The sequence below is a fragment of the Sorex araneus genome, chromosome 6, assembly GCF_027595985.1.
Source record: "Sorex araneus isolate mSorAra2 chromosome 6, mSorAra2.pri, whole genome shotgun sequence".
Taxonomy (NCBI): Eukaryota; Metazoa; Chordata; class Mammalia; order Eulipotyphla; family Soricidae; genus Sorex; species Sorex araneus.
In genome coordinates, this window is record NC_073307.1 from 98,329,283 (window position 1) to 98,347,302 (window position 18,020).

General features: G+C 68.8%; 1 protein-coding gene across 1 annotated transcript in view; it reads left to right on the forward strand.

Moving 5' to 3' along the window:
- Positions 1-18,020, forward strand: part of PARVB (parvin beta) — a 31,510-nt gene that overhangs the window by 332 nt on the left and 13,158 nt on the right. Inside the window, exons 2-3 of the mRNA XM_004610566.2 lie at positions 16,781-16,870; positions 17,162-17,232. Coding sequence (XP_004610623.2) covers positions 16,781-16,870; positions 17,162-17,232 — 161 coding nt within the window. The remainder of the gene's footprint in view (positions 1-16,780; positions 16,871-17,161; positions 17,233-18,020) is intronic.

The window sequence follows — 18,020 nt, forward strand, 5'->3', positions numbered from 1 at the left end:
GATGGGGGCGGGGGGTCTCCCGCCCGCCCAGCCACGGCCACCCCCCGTGTCTAGCAGTTGCGGGTCGCTGCCCTCTGGGGACTGGGCTGGGGAGAGTGACCCTGGCCGCAGCGCCCAGCCCGGCTACCCCCTCCCCAGGGCCTGCGCCTGCAGGGGCCCCCCTGGCCGAGGACCCCTCCCCGGACCGTGCGGTCACGTGACCTCCGCCAGGCCGCTTCCCCAAGTCCCGCTGGTCCCGTGCCTGGAGCGGGGCAGCCCCAGGCGTGATTCGCAGGGGCCGTGGGGGGACAGTCACTCCCACGCTCTTTCCGCTGCCTCTCTGATGTGTCACCCCCACACACCCTTTCTGTTCCTCCCCGTGCCTGCCCTCCTGCCCTCCGCCTCCCTGCAGGCTTCCGGGACTGCAGGGCAGCCAGGCAGGTGCTGGAGCAGGCTCTAATGGGAAGGCAGGTGCCGTGGCCTGTGCCGTGGCAGGTGCTATGGCTGGTGCTATGGCGTTGCCGTGGCAGGTGCCGTGGCAGGAGCAGCCACACACTCCAACAGCCTCTGTGCGGAGGCCTCCAAGGCGGTGCCCGGGGTGTGTGTCTCAAACGCCAGGAAGCCGAAGTTTCTGCGACTCAGTTTCCACAGGTCCCCGCGGCCGTGGGACTCTGCAGACACACGCCTGCTGCCAGTCCCAGGTCCTGCCCGGCTTTCCGTGCACGGGGCGGGGTGCAGGGGAGGGCGCGAGGGCCTGTCGGGATTTATCCTCGTGAGCCAGAGACCCCCAACGCCAGGCTGGCAGGCAGCAGGGTGAGGCTGGCCCTTTGGGGCGTGAGCTGGGCCTCTGGGCTCTGTTCTCAGGCCGGGGGGACCTGGCTGCCACCGGGGACCCAAGAGCTGGGCACGGGCGTGGGGACGGGGGCTGGGCTCCTTGTCCACTGCCGCCCGCGGGGTCCCCTGAAGGGACGGCGGTGATGGCACCCGAGGGCGGAGGCTGCCAGGACCCCGCAGGCTGTCATCTCGGCCACCCCCTCCCTCAGATGGGCTGGAGCCTGCCCGGAGGTGCAGGGACGCCCCAGGGTGCGAGGGGGGCCGGGGACATGCCCGGGGGTCAGGCGTGTGCAGAGCCAGAGACTGGGTGCCCCAGGATGGGCTCCAGGCAGCGAGTGAGGGACGGGGAGGTCTCAGGGAACCCCTCTGCCTGGGGGGTGCTTTGCGGCGCGGGACGCTAATCACGGAGGAGGGGCTGACCCCCGGGCGGTGGGGGGAGCCCCGGGGGGCGGGAGCAGGTCCCCTATCCCCGCAGAAAAGCCTGGCCGGGTCTTCCCAGGCTGGCCCTGCAGAGGGGTCCTGGGTGCAGGGAGCTAGGGGCGCCCCGCTGCTCCTGTGGGGGGGCTGCTCTGGGCAGGAGGGGGCCGTGGCCGGGGGTGGGGGGGCTGCCATGGCCTGTTTCCTCTCCGAGGAAGGAAGCCGGAAGCTCCTCCCAGGAGCGGACAGTGGGAGCCGCAGATCTGGACGCGGTTTTACCCGGATCTTGTTTCCGGAGTTTTATTTGCCGCGCACACACACACACACACACACACACACACACACACACACACACCCCGACTTCCTGTTGCGGCTGCTGGGGAGATGGTCTGGCCTCGGCCCGCCTGCCGGGGCTGTTCCCGGGACCCTCGTGACCACAGTGCTCGCTCTCCTCCAGGCTGTGCTGGTCGGGGATTGCCTGGTGCATGCGGGCAGCCCCGGGGTTTGAACTCACAGCCTTGTGCTCACAAAGCAGCCTGTGCCCCCCAAGCCGACCCTGGGTCCCGAGATTCTCGAGTCCCTAGGGCCGGCCATGCAGCGTCTGCGTCTGTCCATGGCAGGGGGGGTGGCGGGGGGGGCTGGCGTCCTGTCTTCTGCCTCTTTTCAGTCCTTTTCTTTTATCTTTGCTTTTTGGGTCACCCCCGACAATGCTGAGGCCTTACTCCTGGCTCTGTGCTCAGGAATCACTCTTGGCAGTGCTCGGGGGACCCTATGGGATGCTGGGAATCGAACCCGGGTCGGCCATGTGCCAGGCCGACGCCCTCCCCGCCGGGCTGCGGCCCCGGCCCTGCCTGGTTTCTTGCCGCTGTGTGTCCTGGGCTCCCCACGCCGTGCCCAACCCCGGCAAACCCTTCCTCCCGGCCGTGGCTCCCCCCGCGCCCCCCCCCCCCCCCCCGCTCTTCCATCTCGGTGGCCCTCCAGACCCCTCGGGTGCAGACCAGCGACTGTCAGCAGGCGTGAGGGGCCTGGGGCGTCAGGGCGAGGACGTGCCGCTTCTCCCGGCCCTGGAGGTTACTCCGGGGGATGCAGCTCAGCACCCGGGGCCGGGGATGGCTCCTGGGGGAGGCTCGGGTGCCGGGAGTGGCCACAGGACCCCCGGAGCAGCCGGCCCCGGAGGTGCAGCCCGGCCAGTGCCTGGGGCCGGCCGCGTCCCTGTGCTTCCCTGCGGGGCTGACTGGGGGTGCTCCTGGGGCCGTGTCAGCCCCCCCGAGTGCTGGGACTGGGGCGCGCAGGGGTCCCTGCCCGGGGACCAGGGACTCGGGAGACGCTGGGCTGGCAGTCTGGCCCCGCCTCTCTGGGGAGCCCCCTGCCGGGGCTGGGACGCCCCTGTGGCCCCGGCCCAGAACTGGGGTTCTAGTTGCGGGTGTGATTCAGCAGAGTGCGGGGGGGGGGGGACGCTTTGCGCAGGTCCTGGGACGGGGTGGGGTGGGGTGGGGGGCCGTGAGCCAGGCCCCGGCAGCCCCCCCTGGGGTCCCGGATGGGAAGGCGGAGGGAGGGGGTGTCCGGACAGCCGCCGAGACAGGGCAGCTTCCGGCCATGCTGGGGGGGGGGGGGGCTCAGGGCAGTGGATGCCGCCCGGGGCTGCCCGTCCTGAGTTCCGGCTGCTGTTGGGGGCCCCAGTTCTGTCTCACGTGGCCCAGCGGGATGGGGGGTGACGCGGGGGACGCCACGCCAGGCCTGGCGCCACCTGGGGAAGTGTGACGGCTCCTGGGTGTGGCCCCGGCTGGGGAAGACCCAAAGTCCCCAAGTTCCCTCTCCGAGGGCTGCCCTGCTCTGTGGCCCTGCCTCCAGGAGCCCACCTGGCCTGCCCCCATCCCACCACCAGCCTCTGACTCGGCCGGTTCTGAGGCCCTGGCGGTTCCTGGCCCGGCCCCAGGACCAGCTGGGGGGCAGGAAGTTGGGGCCCTGGAGTGAGAGATTGTGCGCAGGGACTGCCGAGCCCCCGGGGTGCGATCGTGTGTACCCCTCGGGCCCCCCAGGCAGGGAGGGTCTGGGTCGCCGGCAACTTTGCCCGGCTCTGGGCTGTGGACAGTCGGGAGGAAGTGGGGGTGGGGATGGAAAGTTCTGGAAGTCTCTGTGCTGTGCTTCCTGTGTCTGGCCCAGGGGAAGCCGCTCGCCGTGTGTGGGGGGGGGTGTCAGTGTGGGTCTGAGACGTTTCCTTGGATTATTTACCCTAATCGTGGCCGCGGGCCCCACGCGTGTCGTCATTAGCCCCACCAGAGTCAGGGGCCGGGCCGGGTGGGTGGGGTCGGTCCTTTTGGACTCCGCAGGCCTTTTTCCGGCAGCTGGTCGGGGGCTCGGCGTGGGTGGGGGTGGCCGGGCCGGGAACAGATTCCTCGGGGCTGGTGCAGCCTCGGTGCCCGCCCAGCTGGGCAAGGGAAGGTTTCCTGTGCTCGGCTCCCTGCCCGCCCATCACAATAGCTAAAGCCGGTGTGTGTATGCGTGCATATGTGTGCGTGTGTGGGCATGCGTGTGTATGTGCACACATGTGTGCGTGTGTATGTGTGCGCGCATGTGTGCACGAGTGCATGTGTGTGCATGTGTGTGTGCATGTGTGTGGGCATGTGTGGGCATGCATGTGTATGAGCACATGTGTGTGCGTGTGTATGTGTGTGTGTGCAGAGCCATAGTGCAGCAGGGATGGCGCCAGGTTCGATCCCCGGCACCCCACGTGGTCCCCCCAAACCAGGAGTGAGCCCTGAGTGCAGAGCCCGGAGTAAGTCCTGTGCAGCGCCCAGCGTGGCCCAAACCAACCGAGGACCCCCAAACAATCAGGGGATGTTCCTAAGAGCAAGGGGGGGCGCCGGGGAGCTGCCTGGCGATCCCGCCCCTGGGGGCTGAGCGGGCCAGAGGGCAGCTCCCAGCCAGCTCCTCCCTAGTTCCCAAGCCCAGGGCCCCCCCGGGAGACAGAGGGGTCCCCTGCTTTAGCCGCGCCTCCCCACGCCCACAGGGTCTGCGGGGGTCCGAGGGCTCGCCCAGGGGGTCTGGGGCACCAGCTGCTTCTCTGGGCCTGGGGAGAAGCAGAGACCTCGGCTCCTCCCTTCCAGCAGGAGCCCATCCCCACGAGTCCCTGTGTCTTTCTTGGAGCCTGGGGGGCTCCATCCCCTGGAGGGGGTCCCCAATCTGCATTTCTGAGCCCAGGGCTTCTTTTCCTGTGGCCGAGTGAGCGCCCCCTCCTGGCGGTGGAGGGTGACGGGTGGGGGGCGCCCCCTCCTGGCCATGGGGGGGTGATGGGCGGGGAGCGCCCCCTCCTGGCGGTGGGGGGTGACGGGCGGGGAGCGTCCCCTCCTGGCCATGGGGGGGTGACGGGCCGGGAGCGCCCCCTCCTGGCGATGGAGGGTGATGGGCAGGGGCGCCCCCTCCTGGCGGTGGAGGGTGATGGGCGGGGGCGCCCCCTCCTGGTGGTGGAGGGTGATGGGCGGGGGGCGCCCCCTCCTGGCGGTGGGGGGTGACGGGCCGGGAGCGCCCCCTCCTGGCGGTGGAGGGTGACGGGCAGGGAGCGCCCCCTCCTGGTGGTGGAGGGCCTCGAGCCACCATGGTCACTGGCCACTGGGCAGGGCCTTGGGGTGCCCCCACTCACGGCTCAGGGTGGTGACACGCAGGCGGGGCCGTGGCAGGTGGACTGTCCATTGGCCGCCCTAGAGCCCAGCCTGGCCGCTCTGTGGGCGTCTTCTGGCCTCGTCCTGCAGCCGTGCTGCCCTAAGCTGGACGCACAGCCCTGCTGACCGCACGCTGCGCTCTGGAACGGTGCCCGGGGACTCGGGCACGTCCGTGGCGGCCCGCTGCCCTTCACCGGGGCCGGGCAGAGGAGCGCGGAGGGCCCTGGGCAGAGCCCGGGCGGGGTGGGGGCACCCCCACAGCACTGCGCACCGTGGAGCCCGAGGCTGGTTCCTTCCCGGGAAGGACGACACTCTGGCTAATCTGCAGGGTCACCTCTGGGTGCGGTGGGGTGTGGTGGCCTGGGAGGGGCGGAGGGGAGTTTCCGTTAAGGTCAGATGTCTGGGTCTTGATAAGGGCTGCAACACGACGCGCAGGCTGGTGCAGGCTGTACCTGGGCTGGGCAGAGTCCAGCTTCCCACAGGAGCCGTTTCTGAGCCGTCCCCGCATTGCGGCCCGCCACGCCCACTTGCCCACCTCCGCTCACACGCGCGCCCCCCCCCGCCCCCAGAGGAGCACCTTCCCTTGCTTGGCCACTCTACCTGGGTCTGGTGCCCGAGCACAGAGCTGGGAGTGGACCCTGAGCACTGCTGGGTGTGGCCCGGAGCAGCATGCAAGGCTGCAGGGGGAGAGAAAAGAAGCAAACGGTCCGGAGAGATAGCACGGCGGGGAGGGCGTGTGCCTGGCCGGCCCGGCTGCGATCCCGGCATCCCACAGGGTCCCCCGAGCACCCCCCGGAGTAACCCCTGAGCATCGCCAGGTGTGGCCCAAAAAGCAAAACAAAACAAAACAAGAAGCAAATCCACAGTCACAGCTGAGCAATGAGTCCGTCGGCTTGGGGGTCTCCAGATCGGCCACACAGACACGAGCCCCCCAGAGCCCCTGTGCTCTCACCCCGCCAGGCAGGGTCCCACGAGGGGGTGAGCTGGGGGGGGGTGCTTGCGTGTGAGCAGAGATGGGCGTGGTGGGCCGTGGGGCGGGCTCGGGTTCTGAGTCATGCAGGTGGCTCAGAAATGGCTCTTTCCGGGGGCTTCCACGGGCAGCTGGTGCACTGAGCCCCCGTCGGCCCCGTGCACCCCCTTGCGGGCCGGACCCTGCCGTCCCACTCTGTGAGGGAATGCCCGGCCTGGCCTCGCTGTGTGTGCGGCGGCGCTTGGGTCCTCGGTGCTGAAACGGCATCATCCGAACCCTCAAGTGTTGGGGGACAGGGTAGCCCCGGCCAGCCAGCACTCATCGGCCCACGCTTCCGGCCTCACCTGGGAACTGGGTGCTGCCCGCTTCGTCCCCCAGCCCAGAGTGTAGGAGGAGAGACCCAGGGGCCGGTGGTGGTGGGCAGGGGTGGGTGGTGACATGTCAGGGGTGGATGGGCGGGCAGGGGTGGGTGGTGACGGGGCAGGGGTGGATGGGCGGGCAGGGGTGGGTGGTGACGGGGCAGGGGTGGATGGGCGGGCAGGGGCGGATGGTAATGGGGCGGGGGTGGGTGGTGGCGGGTAGGGGCGGATGGGCAGGCAGGGGCAGTGTGTCCGGCCGGCAGCGTCACCTCCCTTCAGACTTACAGCCAAGGAACGGGGCTCCGGGGCGAGGGCCGGGCTGGCCACCGTCCTGCTGTGTCCAGCACACGGGGGCGAGTGCCTCCCGTGGCGTCCCCTCGGCGGCCCCTTTTGCTCGGAGCAGGGCGGCTGAGGCTGCGTGGGCCCTTCAAACCCCCATCAGTGCAAGCAGGGCTGGGGGCAGCGAGGGGCGAGGGTCCGTCCTGGGTGCTGCTGAGTCTGGCGTCCCCCCAGGACGCGCCTCTCTGGCCTTCGGGGGTAAAATGCTAAAGAATATTTGGGAGGGGAGTGAGGTCAGGGCAGTGACAGGGTCTGTCGGGGCTGGGGGTCCCTGTGGGGGGTCTCTGGGGGGGGGTTCTGTGCAGGGCTGGGGGTCTCTGTGGGGGTCTCTGTGTGGGGGGGGGTCTGTCGGGGCTGGGGGGTCTCTTTGGGGGGGTCTGTGCAGGGCTGGGGGTCTCTGTATGTGTGGGGGGTCTGTGCAGGGCTGGGGGTCTCTGTGGGGGGTCTCTGTGTGTGGAGGTGGTCTGTGCAGGGCCGGGGGTCTGTGCAGGGCCGGGGGTCTGCGCGGGGCCATGCGTCACACTCCTGCCCTCTGCCCACCCCCGGTGACCCTGCCCAGCAGGGACACCCCAAACGCCTGTGGACAGAGTCGGGGCCCCTCGTGGTGGCCTCCCCACCCCGGGGATGCTGCTGCCCACAGACAGGCACAGAGTGTCCACCTGCCGCCCCGGCCAGCCTGGCCAGCGGGTGCCCCCCAGAGAAGGCGGGGGGGGCGACAGGGCGCAGGGGAGCCGGACAGCTGGGCCCTGAGCCCCTCGCCCGCCTCTGCCCCCCTCGGCACCCAGGCAGGGGCAGTCCCGGGCGGGCCGGGGGCCGGGGCTGGGGGGGTCCAGGCCGGGAAAGCCCGTGAGTGCTGCAGGCGACGAAGGAGCGCCCAGCTTGGCTGCACGCAGCTTCCAGAATGTTCCGTGCAGCTTCCCGGGCCTTTGCCTGGGGGGGGGTGCTGTCCACGCAGGGCTGGGGGGGGGCGTGCAGGGATGCGTGCTCAGGGCTGCAGGGAGGGGCGGGGCCACTGGAGGGCGGGGCCACTAGAGGGGCGGGGCCACGGAATGTCAGGGCTGGAGGCCAGGGCAGAGCCAGGCCCCCGGATGCTGCCCTAAGGCCTCGTGTCCTGGGTCCTGGGGCCCGTCCAGAGCAGAGCGTGGACGGGGGACCCCAGGGGTGGGGGCTCGCGTGAGAAGGGGGAGGGGTCCTGCTGGGCCCCTGAGGGCCTTGTGGCCAGGACCTGGGTCCCACAAAGGGTTCAGTGATGTTGGTGGGTCCGACTGTGGCTGAGTGGGGGGCCGAGAGCTACAACAGGGAGGCGCTGGCTTCGATCGCTGATGACCCTGGTTCTATAAGTGCTCCCCGAGCACTGCCAGGAGTGACCCCCAGCACAGAGCCGGGAGTGAGCCCCGAGCACAGAGCCGGGAGTCAACCATGGCACCGCAGTGCCCCCTGCTGGAACCCCTGCTACCTGCATCTTGTTCAGTCTCCCTCTCTCCTTCTCCCTCCTTTGTTTCTCCCTCTCTCCCTCTCTCCCTCTCTCTATCTCCCTCTCCCTCCCTCTCTCTCCCTTTCCCTCTCTCCCTTTCTCTGTCCCTCTCTCTCCCTCTCCCTCTCTCTCTCCCTCTCTCCCTTTCTCCCTCTCTCTCCCTCTCTCCCTCTCTCCCTCCCTCTCCCTCTCTCTCCCTCTCTCTCTCTCCCTCTCTCCCTCTCTCTCCCTCTCTCTCTCCCTCTCTCTCTCCCTCTCTCTCTCCCTCTCTCTCCCCTCTCTCTCTCCCTCCCTCTCTTCCTCTCTCCCTCTCTCTTTTCCTCTCTCTTCCTCTCTCCCTCTCTCTCCCTCTCTCTCTTCCTCTCTCCCTCTCTCTCTTCCTCTCTCCTCTCCCTCTCTCTCTCCCTCTCTCCCCCTCTCTCCCTCTCTCTCTCCCCCCTCTCTCTCTCACCCTCCCTCCCTCTCTCTCTCCCCCCTCTCTCTCTCACCCTCCCTCCCTCTCTCTCTCTCCTCCTCTCTCCCTCTCTCTCCCTCCCTCTCCCCCCACCCTCCTCTCAACCCGGAAAAACCCAAGAGCAGCGCGGAGCTCGTGAGCGGAATCGTTCCGTCGGTGGGTAAATTAAACACACTTCAGAGTAAATTAAATCCGCGGCTTTGTGATCATTAACTAAGTAAGTCGTTTCTTGGAAAGTGCGCGGCGCCAGGCGGGGGGGCGCGGGCCCGGGAGCCCGAGGAATATTTGTTACGACACAGGGCGACTTTACGAGGCGACCGAGTCATTTATAATGGGATTATTTGGTTCTGAAACGCTTTGAAGTGGCTGTAGAACAGTCACAGCTGCTAGGAATAATTGGCGCACGGGCTTGATGGGAGCAGCGGGCCGTGGGGGGAGGGGCCGGGGCTGGGGGGAGCTGGTGCCGCCCCCCCCCCACCGCGCGTCTCCATGAGGGCGTCTGTGCGCGCCCAGCCAGACCTCTCAGCCGCCCCAGCGGGTGTCAGGACCAGTGCAGTGCTCCCCAGCCAGTGCTCCACGGCCCGGGGTGTGGCCAGACACCAGCCCCTCCTGTCTCGGGCCAGAGCCCAGGACTGGGCTGGCCTGCGAGTGTGGAAGGTTCAAGAGACGGCTCGCGGGGCGGGAGCCTGCCTGCCCCCCCCAACCGGGTTCAATCCCAGGCACCCCCTAGGCCCCCCCCAGCCCCGCCAGGAGTCAGCCCTGAGCACTGCTGGGGGAGCCCCCCAAGCAAACAAACAAACAAACAAGAAGCCCCTTTGCTGTCGTGGCCGGGCCCAGGGGCGCCCGGAAGAGGCTGACGCCCGTTTCCCGACCAGCCCCCGGTGACCCGCACCCGGTTCCCGACCCGTCACTCTGCCGCACCCGGAGGTGCTCAGGGGCCACTCCTGGCTCTGCGCTTGGGAATCACGCCTCGCGGACTGGGGGGCCCTGTGGGGCGCTGAGGATACGTGTCCCCGTGGGCTGGGGTCCCTGCTAGCTGCTGGGGCGGGGGGGCACCCTGGCCAAGTTCTGGCATGATGTTTTTTGGGATTTTGTCTTTTTGGGTCACACCCGGCGATGCTCAGGGGCCACTCCTGGCTCTGCACTCGGGAATCACTCCTGGCGGTGCTCGGGGGACCCTGTGGGATGCTGGGAATCGAACCCGGGTCGGCTGTGTGCAAGGCCAACGCCCTCCCCGCTGTGCTCTCGCTCCGGCCCCCTCAGGGCTCGCCCTTGGCGGTGCTCGGGACGCCCGTGTGCGGGGGGGGGGGGGGGGGGAGGGGTGGCTGGCTGGACTCGCGCGTCCCCTGTGTGCTGTGGCCGCCCCCGGCCGGCCCATCTCGACAGGACCCTCGGCGGGGCCACGAGGGGGGTCGGGGAGGGGAGCAGGCGCGCGAGGGTCCCGGAAGGCCGGGTTGGTGTGTGGGTGTCCCCGCAGCCGAGCGCGTGTGACCTTGCGGGAACCGTCACTGGGGCGCGTGGCTGTGGGGCGGGACCGGCCGGGCGGGGCGGGGCTGGGGCGGGACCGGCCGGGCGGGCGGGGCGGGGTTGGGGGCGGGGCTGGGGCGGGCCCCGCTGCCCTGTCCACACCGTGCTGGTGCCCCCGAGGGCTCCCCCCGCCCGGCTCTGGGGCCACGTGAGCTGGAAGCCCGAGAAAGAGGCATGGCCTGGCGGGGGGGGCGGGGCCTGAGGGGCGTCCCCCGCAGCCCCCGGGGGTGAAGCCCGACCCAGGGGGACGCGCCTGTCCCAGCCACCCGGGACCCCTCGGCCCGCCTTGGTCTGGCAGCTCTGTCCAGCGTGGGCTCTGCTGCCCCCGGGCCTCTGGCCCTGCTGGAGGGGCCCAGCCGGGTGCCGCCCCAACACACGCCCCGAGTGGGCCTTAGGGGGTCGCCCTGCAGCAGGCAGGGGGTCCGTCATGGGCCGCCGAGTGCGTTCATGGGTTCGAGGCCACCCTGAGTCACAGACGCAGGCTGGACACGGGGTGTGTGTGGGGGGGGCAGCGCCCCAGGGCGGGCAGGAAGTGGGTGGGACCCTCCTTGCTCCTCCGTACCCAGTGCCCCCCACCACCACTTTCCGTGTGGTTCTGGAGGGGCCAGGCCGAGAGCGGTTGTCATGGAAACGGGGTGGCAGTGCTCTGGCTCTGGGCTGCTGGGACCCTCCCCACAGCGAGTCCCCACCCGGAGCGGGCGCCCGCGTCCCCTGCCCTGGACGGAAAGCGTGTGGTCAGCCCGGCCCTATCGGCTGGCGACACCCGGCCTGAGACGGCCTCCGGCGTCCCTGCGGGAACTGCAAGTCAGGGCCGGCCCCTCCTGTCACCCTTATAACCCCCAAGGACCCGCGCCCTGCTCCCCGCAGCCGCCCGCGCCAGTGAGTCTGTCCCTCCGTGCCCCGGCACTGGCCTGGGGCGCGGGGTGTGTTTGTGTGCGTGTGTGTACATGTGGGCATGTGTTCATGCATGTGTGTGCGTGTGTGTGCATGTTTTTACGTGTGTGCACACGTGTGGTTTGTGTGGGATCATGTGTGCGTCTGTGTGTGTGCATATTTTTGTGTGTGCGTGCATGTGTGTGCATGCATGTGTGTGCATGTTTTCGCGTGTGTGCATGTGTTTTTACGTGTGTGCATGTGTGGTATGTGTGAGGGCATGTGTGTGCTTATGTGTGGGGGCATGTGTGTGCATGTGTTTTTACGTGTGTGCATGTGTGGTATGTGTGAGGGCATGTGTGTGCTTATGTGTGGGGGCATGTGTGTGCATGTGTTTTTACGTGTGTGCATGTGTGGTATGTGTGAGGGCATGTGTGTGCTTATGTGTGGGGGCATGTGTGTGCATGTGTTTTTCGTGTGTGCATGTGTGGTATGTGTGGGGCATGTGTGTGTGCATGTGTGTGCGTGTGTGTGTTTGTGTGCGCGTGTGTGTGTGTGCGTGCGCGTGTAATGGGGTGACCGCCCAGCACCGGGCTGGGACGTGGGCGAGAGGGGGTGTCGCCTCTGGGGGGGGGGGGCGGGTGCCTGTGTGGTTCTGGAGGCCTCGGGGTCAGGCTGTGCGGCTGGGTTTCCCTGGGGCAGAGGGTCTGTCTTCCGGAGCACTGGCCCGTGCCCCCGGGGGCCTGTCTCCTCTCTTTCCTTTGGGAGGCGCTTCCTGGTGGGGGGCACAAGGCCCAGAGGGGTTAAGCAGCCAGCGCCCCGTTGCACAGCACAGGGCTGGGGCTGGCTCTCCGGGCTCCCGGCCTGCCGGGGGGAGTCCTGGGGCCGACAGGGGCTCCGGAGAGGAGCGGGGGCTGCTGTGGGGACTGGGGCAGCCTGAGAGGGGCTGGGGGCTCACGGCCGGGAGAGGTGGGACGCAGGGCTGCCTGCAGGGTACGGAGGGGCTCCCCCTCCCGCCTGGGGCTCTCCCCAGGGACAGACACTCCCTCTGTCCCTGCCTGTCCGTCCGTCCTTCCTGCACGGCCCCCGGGGAAAAGGTGACGGGAGGCCAAGGGGCAGTGGCCCCCGGTGGGTCCCGGTCATCTCGGCTGCCCCCAGCTGCCCCAGCCGGACCCCTCCTGGGCGGCTCAGCGATGGGCAGGGCCCCGAGTGCTCCGAGTGTGGGGACCCCCGTCAGGGGCACTTTTTAACTTTGGTTTTGGGGCCACTCCTGGGGGTGCTCGGGGCCCACTCCAGCTGGGGCTCAGGGACCCTAGGGGAGCCGGGGCTCCAACCCGGGTCCCCAAGGCCAGCGCCTTCCCCGCCGTTCTGTTACCCTGGCCCCAAAACTGCCGGTGTGGGGGGCAGGCTGAGGGGGTCTGCGCTGCTCTCGGGGCGGGGGCCGGCGCCCGGGAGCAGGGGCGCGGGGGTCGGAGGGACGAGTTAGCCCTCGCGGTTGTCCGTGCGGGAGAATGAGCCGGAGCTTTGAACCCGCCGCCCGTCTGTCCGTCATCTGTCCTGCTGCCACTGCGGCTGCGCCAAGAGAGAAGAAGGGCCCTGCGAGCCCTGGGGGGTCCCCGCCTGGCGCAACGATCCTCCCCCCCGCCCCCCGGCTCCGAGTCGGGGAGTCCCCGGGAGGGTGGCCGAGGGAGGAATTTCTTGAAGCCCCGGGAGGGGGGAGCCCCGGGGTGCCTGCGGGGTCGCGCCCGCAGGAAGGAAGTGGACGCAGGCTGGGGCTCCCTGCCCCTCCCGCGTGCCCCGAGGGGCGGAGCCGTGGGCCAGGAGCGTGCTGGACGTCTGAGTCCCGGGTGACACCCCCGACTCCAGCCTCTCTTGCTGACAATGTGTGCGCCGGCGGCGGCGGAGAGTGGCCACTAGAGGGCGCCATCCGCCGGGCGGTTTCCGCGCCGTCCAGCGCGTGCCCAGCCGGACCTGCGGGCCAGGCCTCCAGCCTCCTCCTTTCTCAGCAGAGCGCGGGGGGCAGACCCCTGCGGGGAGACACGGGGCTGGGCACCTGCCTCCCCCGGCCCCGCCCCCAGCTGCCCCAGGCCACAGTGCTCTACCCCACGGCCAAGGGCTGTCGGGCTCTGGGACCCCCACAGCTTCTCACTGAGGGCCGGGCTGGGGGCGCGGGGGTGCCCAGCCACCAGCAGGGCCTCCTGGGAGCCCGGCTTGGGGCAGATGGACACAGGCGAGGCCCCCGGGAGGCTGGCTGGGCAGTGCGGGGCCAGCAGCTCGCTGGGCGCACCAAGGGGGCAGGCCCAGCCCAGCGGGCAGCGCTCAGGGCCCGGGGCAGTTCATGAGTCTCAGGTTCACACTCATCAGTGTCCAGGATGACTCCCAGTGTAGTGCTCAGGGGACTGTGTCGGGGTGGATCTGGGACTCCCTCGGCCAGGCCGGTGCTGGGGCCTTGGGGTCATTTCCAGGCTCGGGTAGCGGGGGTGGTGCCAGGCTGGACCCTGGCCGGCCACGAGCAGGGCGGGTGGGCCGCTGAGAGCAGGGGCCCAAGGCAGGCCCTTGAGCCACGCCCCCGCCCTGAACGTGCCTTGAAGCCCTGACTCAAGTTTCCCTGACCCCACGGGGCGCCCACCCGGCCTGCTGGCCGCGTCTGCCCCCCTGGTGGGCTTTTTTGGGGGGTGTTGCTGGTGTGTGGCCGTCGGGATTCAGCCTCCTTGGCGTCTGCCTGCTGTACTCCTGGCCCATGGCCTGTAGAAGCTTCCGGAAGCTTCTGGATTAGCTCAGGTTTGGATGTACTGCCTGGCTGGGTGTCCAGGCCTCGGTGCCGGGGTGGGTCAGCAGGTCCTTAGCTGAGGCTCTGACGAGGATCCCGTGTCCTTGTGCCCCGTGGGGACCCCGTGCTCCCCGAGGGGGGAGGCCCCAGGGCAGGTCTGTGCCGTGTGGGTGCCAGGGCCTGGGGGGTGTATCCGTGTGGGGCCAGGGTCTCGGAGCCCAGATGCTGCCGTCAGGGGCAGCCCCTCTGCCGGGGGGCACAGCCAAAGGCCATGGCTGATGCCCGGACGCGAGGCTTCAGCTTCAGGTCAGGCTGGATCCAGGCGCTTTGCCGGCAGGTTACGCAGCAGACCGTGGACGGGGCATCTTTCCGTCCCTTCCCGGTGGCCGGTGATGCAGGGCCTGTCCTGCCCGGCCTCAGCCTGACCACACTGCCCCCACGCCCGGGCCGGCCTCTACACAGATTTCCTCCTGATGGTGCCCCCTGAGCCCACCCCATAATTCGCACGTCTTCATGCTTTCTTCCTCCCACGAGCGGGTCCCCGGGGCAGGGCCACCCCCCGTGAGAGTGGTCCTTCCTGTGTCCTGGTCAGCAGGGACAGTGGCCCCCCGGCAGGGCCTGCCGTGTCTGCCGGAACCTTCCAACCCCCCCAAATGTCGGCGATGGAGCCTGGAGCCCACACACTCCCCCTGGGGCCCGGGGATCCGTGCTGACTCTCCCAGAGACCCGTGTCCTGTGGCTCTTCCTCAGCCCCTGACCTCCTGTGCCCCCCCACCCGCCCCCCTGCACCTGCCCCGCCGCCCCAGGTCTGCGCGCCTGCTCCGGCCACTGCTGTGTCTGAACCCGCCGAGCTGTTTGCGCCGGGCGGTTTATTTTTGGAGGCGCTGCTCCGGGAAGACGTCACGGGGGCTGAGCTAATCACTCAGGGATAATGACTTCTGCAGAGAGACCCTCGGCGCCGGGAGGCCCCGGGGGCGCCCGAAGCACACACCGGTGACCGCACCCCCTTCCTCAGTCTGGGGAGCCGGGCAGGGGTCCTGAGCCGGGCGTAGGAGCACTCCTGATGGATGCCTTATTTTTTCCTGCTTGCCGGGAAGCCCTCGGAGATTCGGGGTGTTCCCTGGCTGTGTACGGAGGTGGTCGGGCCGGCCCAGGCCTTCCTGCCCACCCCCCCCAGGTGGACGGGCATGAGACAGGGAGGTGCTGGGGTCTGTTTGGTTCTGTCCACAGGGACATTCTGGGGCCGGCCTGCTTGGGTGTCCCTCCCGGTCTTTTGTGCGGAAAGCGGGGTGCCGGCTGGAGCCCCCCATGGTCCCCGGTGACACACTTGGGGAAATGTCAGAGAAGGGAGCCCCCCACCCCTCGGCCTTTCATCCTCTCGGGGCCGCACCTCCGGCGGGACCCCCGGGGCTGCTGCCTGCCGGCACCCCTCCGGCCCAGCCTTTTGTTCTCTCCGGATCCTGCCTGCGCCCTGACCTGGGCTGGCCGCCCGGAGCGGCTTTCAAGGCTGCGATTTTCCTTAGAATGCCAGGAGCCGGGAAAGGCAGCGCGTGAAAAACCTTTTTTGTGGAAAGAGCCTGCAGAGAAATAAATTTAAAAAAATGGAACCGTACAAAGAAGAAGATTAAAAAGAGAAGAATCAAAGGCAGACCTCTGCCTCGGCCGAGGCGCGGCCGGGGGCTCAGGTTCAAGCGGGGCTTTGCCGTGGCTGCCCCCTCCCCTCCGCCCGGGCGCCAGCTGCCAGTCAGGGGTGGGGGGGCAGCGTGGTGGGCTGTGAGCAGGAGGGACTCCCTCGTGGACCCCCAACGTGCCTCTGGCCTCCTGCCCCTATGAGAGGCCCCTTCTGGGGTCCCCCCCACGCCACCATCCCTGCGGGGGGCTGCGGGTGGGGCAGGCCGGCGTCCTGGGGGCTGGTTAGGAGGGTATAGCCCGACCCCAGCTACGACCATGCCATCCTGTCCGCCCTCCTGGGCCCTGGTGTTCTGGGAAAACCTGTCCTGTGAGGCCAGTGGAAGGGCCCCCAGCCCACCTGCAGGCCCCCCACCACCCCATCTTTGCTGGCATCCTGGCCCGTCGCTAAAGGTATTGCGGAGTGTTATGTGTGAGTGTGTGCATGGGCCTGTGGGCGTGGCCTGCATGTGTGTCTGTGGGCGTGACCTGCGGTGCCCAATGGGCGTGGCTATGATGTATGGGCGTGGCCATGGGCGTGGTCTTGTGACTGGTCCGGTGGGCGTGGCCTGCACATTCACCTGTGGGCGTGGCCTGTTTGTCCGTGGTGTGGTCGTGGGTGTGGTCTGCGGGTGTGGGCGTGGCCCGGAACGGTCCCGGTATTTTTCACTCCCGAGCTTCTGTGCGGGGGAGAAGGTGGGAGGAGGCTTGTGGCCCAGGGTGGGAGTTGGGATGATCAAATGTGACAGGTGCTCCCCTGCCCCCCGCGAGTCAGGTCTCAGGGCTGGAGCCTGGACTCAGGTTGGGTTGGTTCTGGCGGGTGGATAAAAGCCCTATGAGGAGGTGCGAGGCTGGTGGGCTTCCCGGCGAGGCGACACCCCAGAGGGTCTCTCGCACCCGTGTGGGGATCAAGGGACTGTTCTGCCACCGAGGGCGCCACACCCCCACTGTGGTCCCCGAGCCCCCTGACCTCACCATCCCCCTCCCGATTCTGGACCCACCCCCGACACTGTCTACACTGCTTCCGGCTGGAATGTTCTGGATCTCGTGTGCAGCCTGGGTGTGTCCCCGCCTCAGGGCTCTGTCCCTGGGGACTTGGTGCTGGCGCCTTGGCAGGGGCACCCCCGGGCTCCCCCGCCCCTCCCCCAAGGGCGCGGCTCTGTCTGCAGCGAGGGAGATGAAAGCTTCACCTTCCCACCCCGCTGGCACCCAGAAGCTTCCGTGCTCATGCACTCGGGGGCTGCAGGAGGGGCGGGAGGTGGGTGGCTGGGGACAGGGCAGTGCTAGGGGACAGGGCAGCGTGTCTGCGCTCAGGGTCTGCTCCCCGCTGGCCAGCGCCCCATTACTGCCTCTCTGACGCCTCAGCCCTGGGCCGGCTCTGCCTGCCTCACTGCCGGCGGCCAGCTTGGGGGTCCCCAGCTCCACGCCCACCCACGGTCCCTGTCTCTGCCCCGCAGTGGCCGACCTGCAGGAGGAGGGCAAGAACGCCATCAACTCCCCGCTGTCCCCGGCCCTGACGGACATCCACCCTGAGGACACCCTGCTAGGTACTGGTGTGCCCGTGGGCGCGGGAGGGGCGGGCTCTCAGGGGGGGGCGACCTGGGAGGGGCAGGCTCTCTGGAGGCGGGGGGGGGGGGCGACCTGCCCGGGAGGGACCCCCTCTGGCTCTCAGGCCCCAGATTTTCAGAAACCAGGTTCTCGGAAACCCAGAAGCAGGACCTGTAGGGGCCCTGCACACGCGTGTTCAGGCGTGCTCAGGGAAGCTGCCAAGCGGGACACATCTGTAACATGCCCCCCACCTCCCACCCGGCACCCTGACCCCCCTGCTCCGACCCCAGAGGAGAATGAGGAGCGCAGGATGATCGACCCTGTCTCCAGGGAGGACCCCAAGTTCAAGGAGCTGGTCAAGGTAAGGCGGGCGGCTGGGGGGTGGGGCACTCTGGGCCTCGGGCGCTTTGCTCCTCAGAGATGCAGGAGAGGGGCAGGGGTGTGACAGGCGGGGCCGCATCCCTCTGCCTGCACACAGAGCACCGGGCTCTGAGCCGTGACCAGGCGTGTGAGCCGTGACCAGGTGTGTGTGCCATGACCAGGCATGTGTGCATGACCAGGAATGTGAGCCATGGCCAGATATATGTGCCATGATCAGGCATGTGAGCTGTGATCAGGCATGTGTGCCGTGACCAGGTGTGTGTGCCATGACCAGGCATGTGTGCCATGACCAGGCATGTGTGCCGTGACCAGGCATGTGTGCCATGACCTGGCGTGTGTGCCGTGACCAGGCATGTGAGCCGTGACCAAGCATGTGTGCCATGACCAGGCATGTGTGCCGTGACCAGGCGTGTGTGCCATGACCAGGCATGTGTGCATGACCAGGAATATGAGCCATGGCCAGATGTATGTGCCATGATCAGGCACGTGTGCCATGACCAGGCGTGTGTGCCATGAGCAGGCATGTGTGCTATAACCAAGCGTGTGTGCCATGACCAGATGTGTGTGCCGTGTCCAGGCGTGTGTGCCATGACCAGGTGTGTGTGCTATAACCAAGCATGTGTGCCATGACCAGGCGTGTGTGCCGTGACCGGGCGTGTGTGCCGTGTCCAGCACGCACACATGGGGCCGAGCCCTCGCAGCTCATCTCAGCCCCTCCGGGCGATGGTGTTGCCCGACCACACGGGCAGGTGTGCAGCGTGGGGGGTG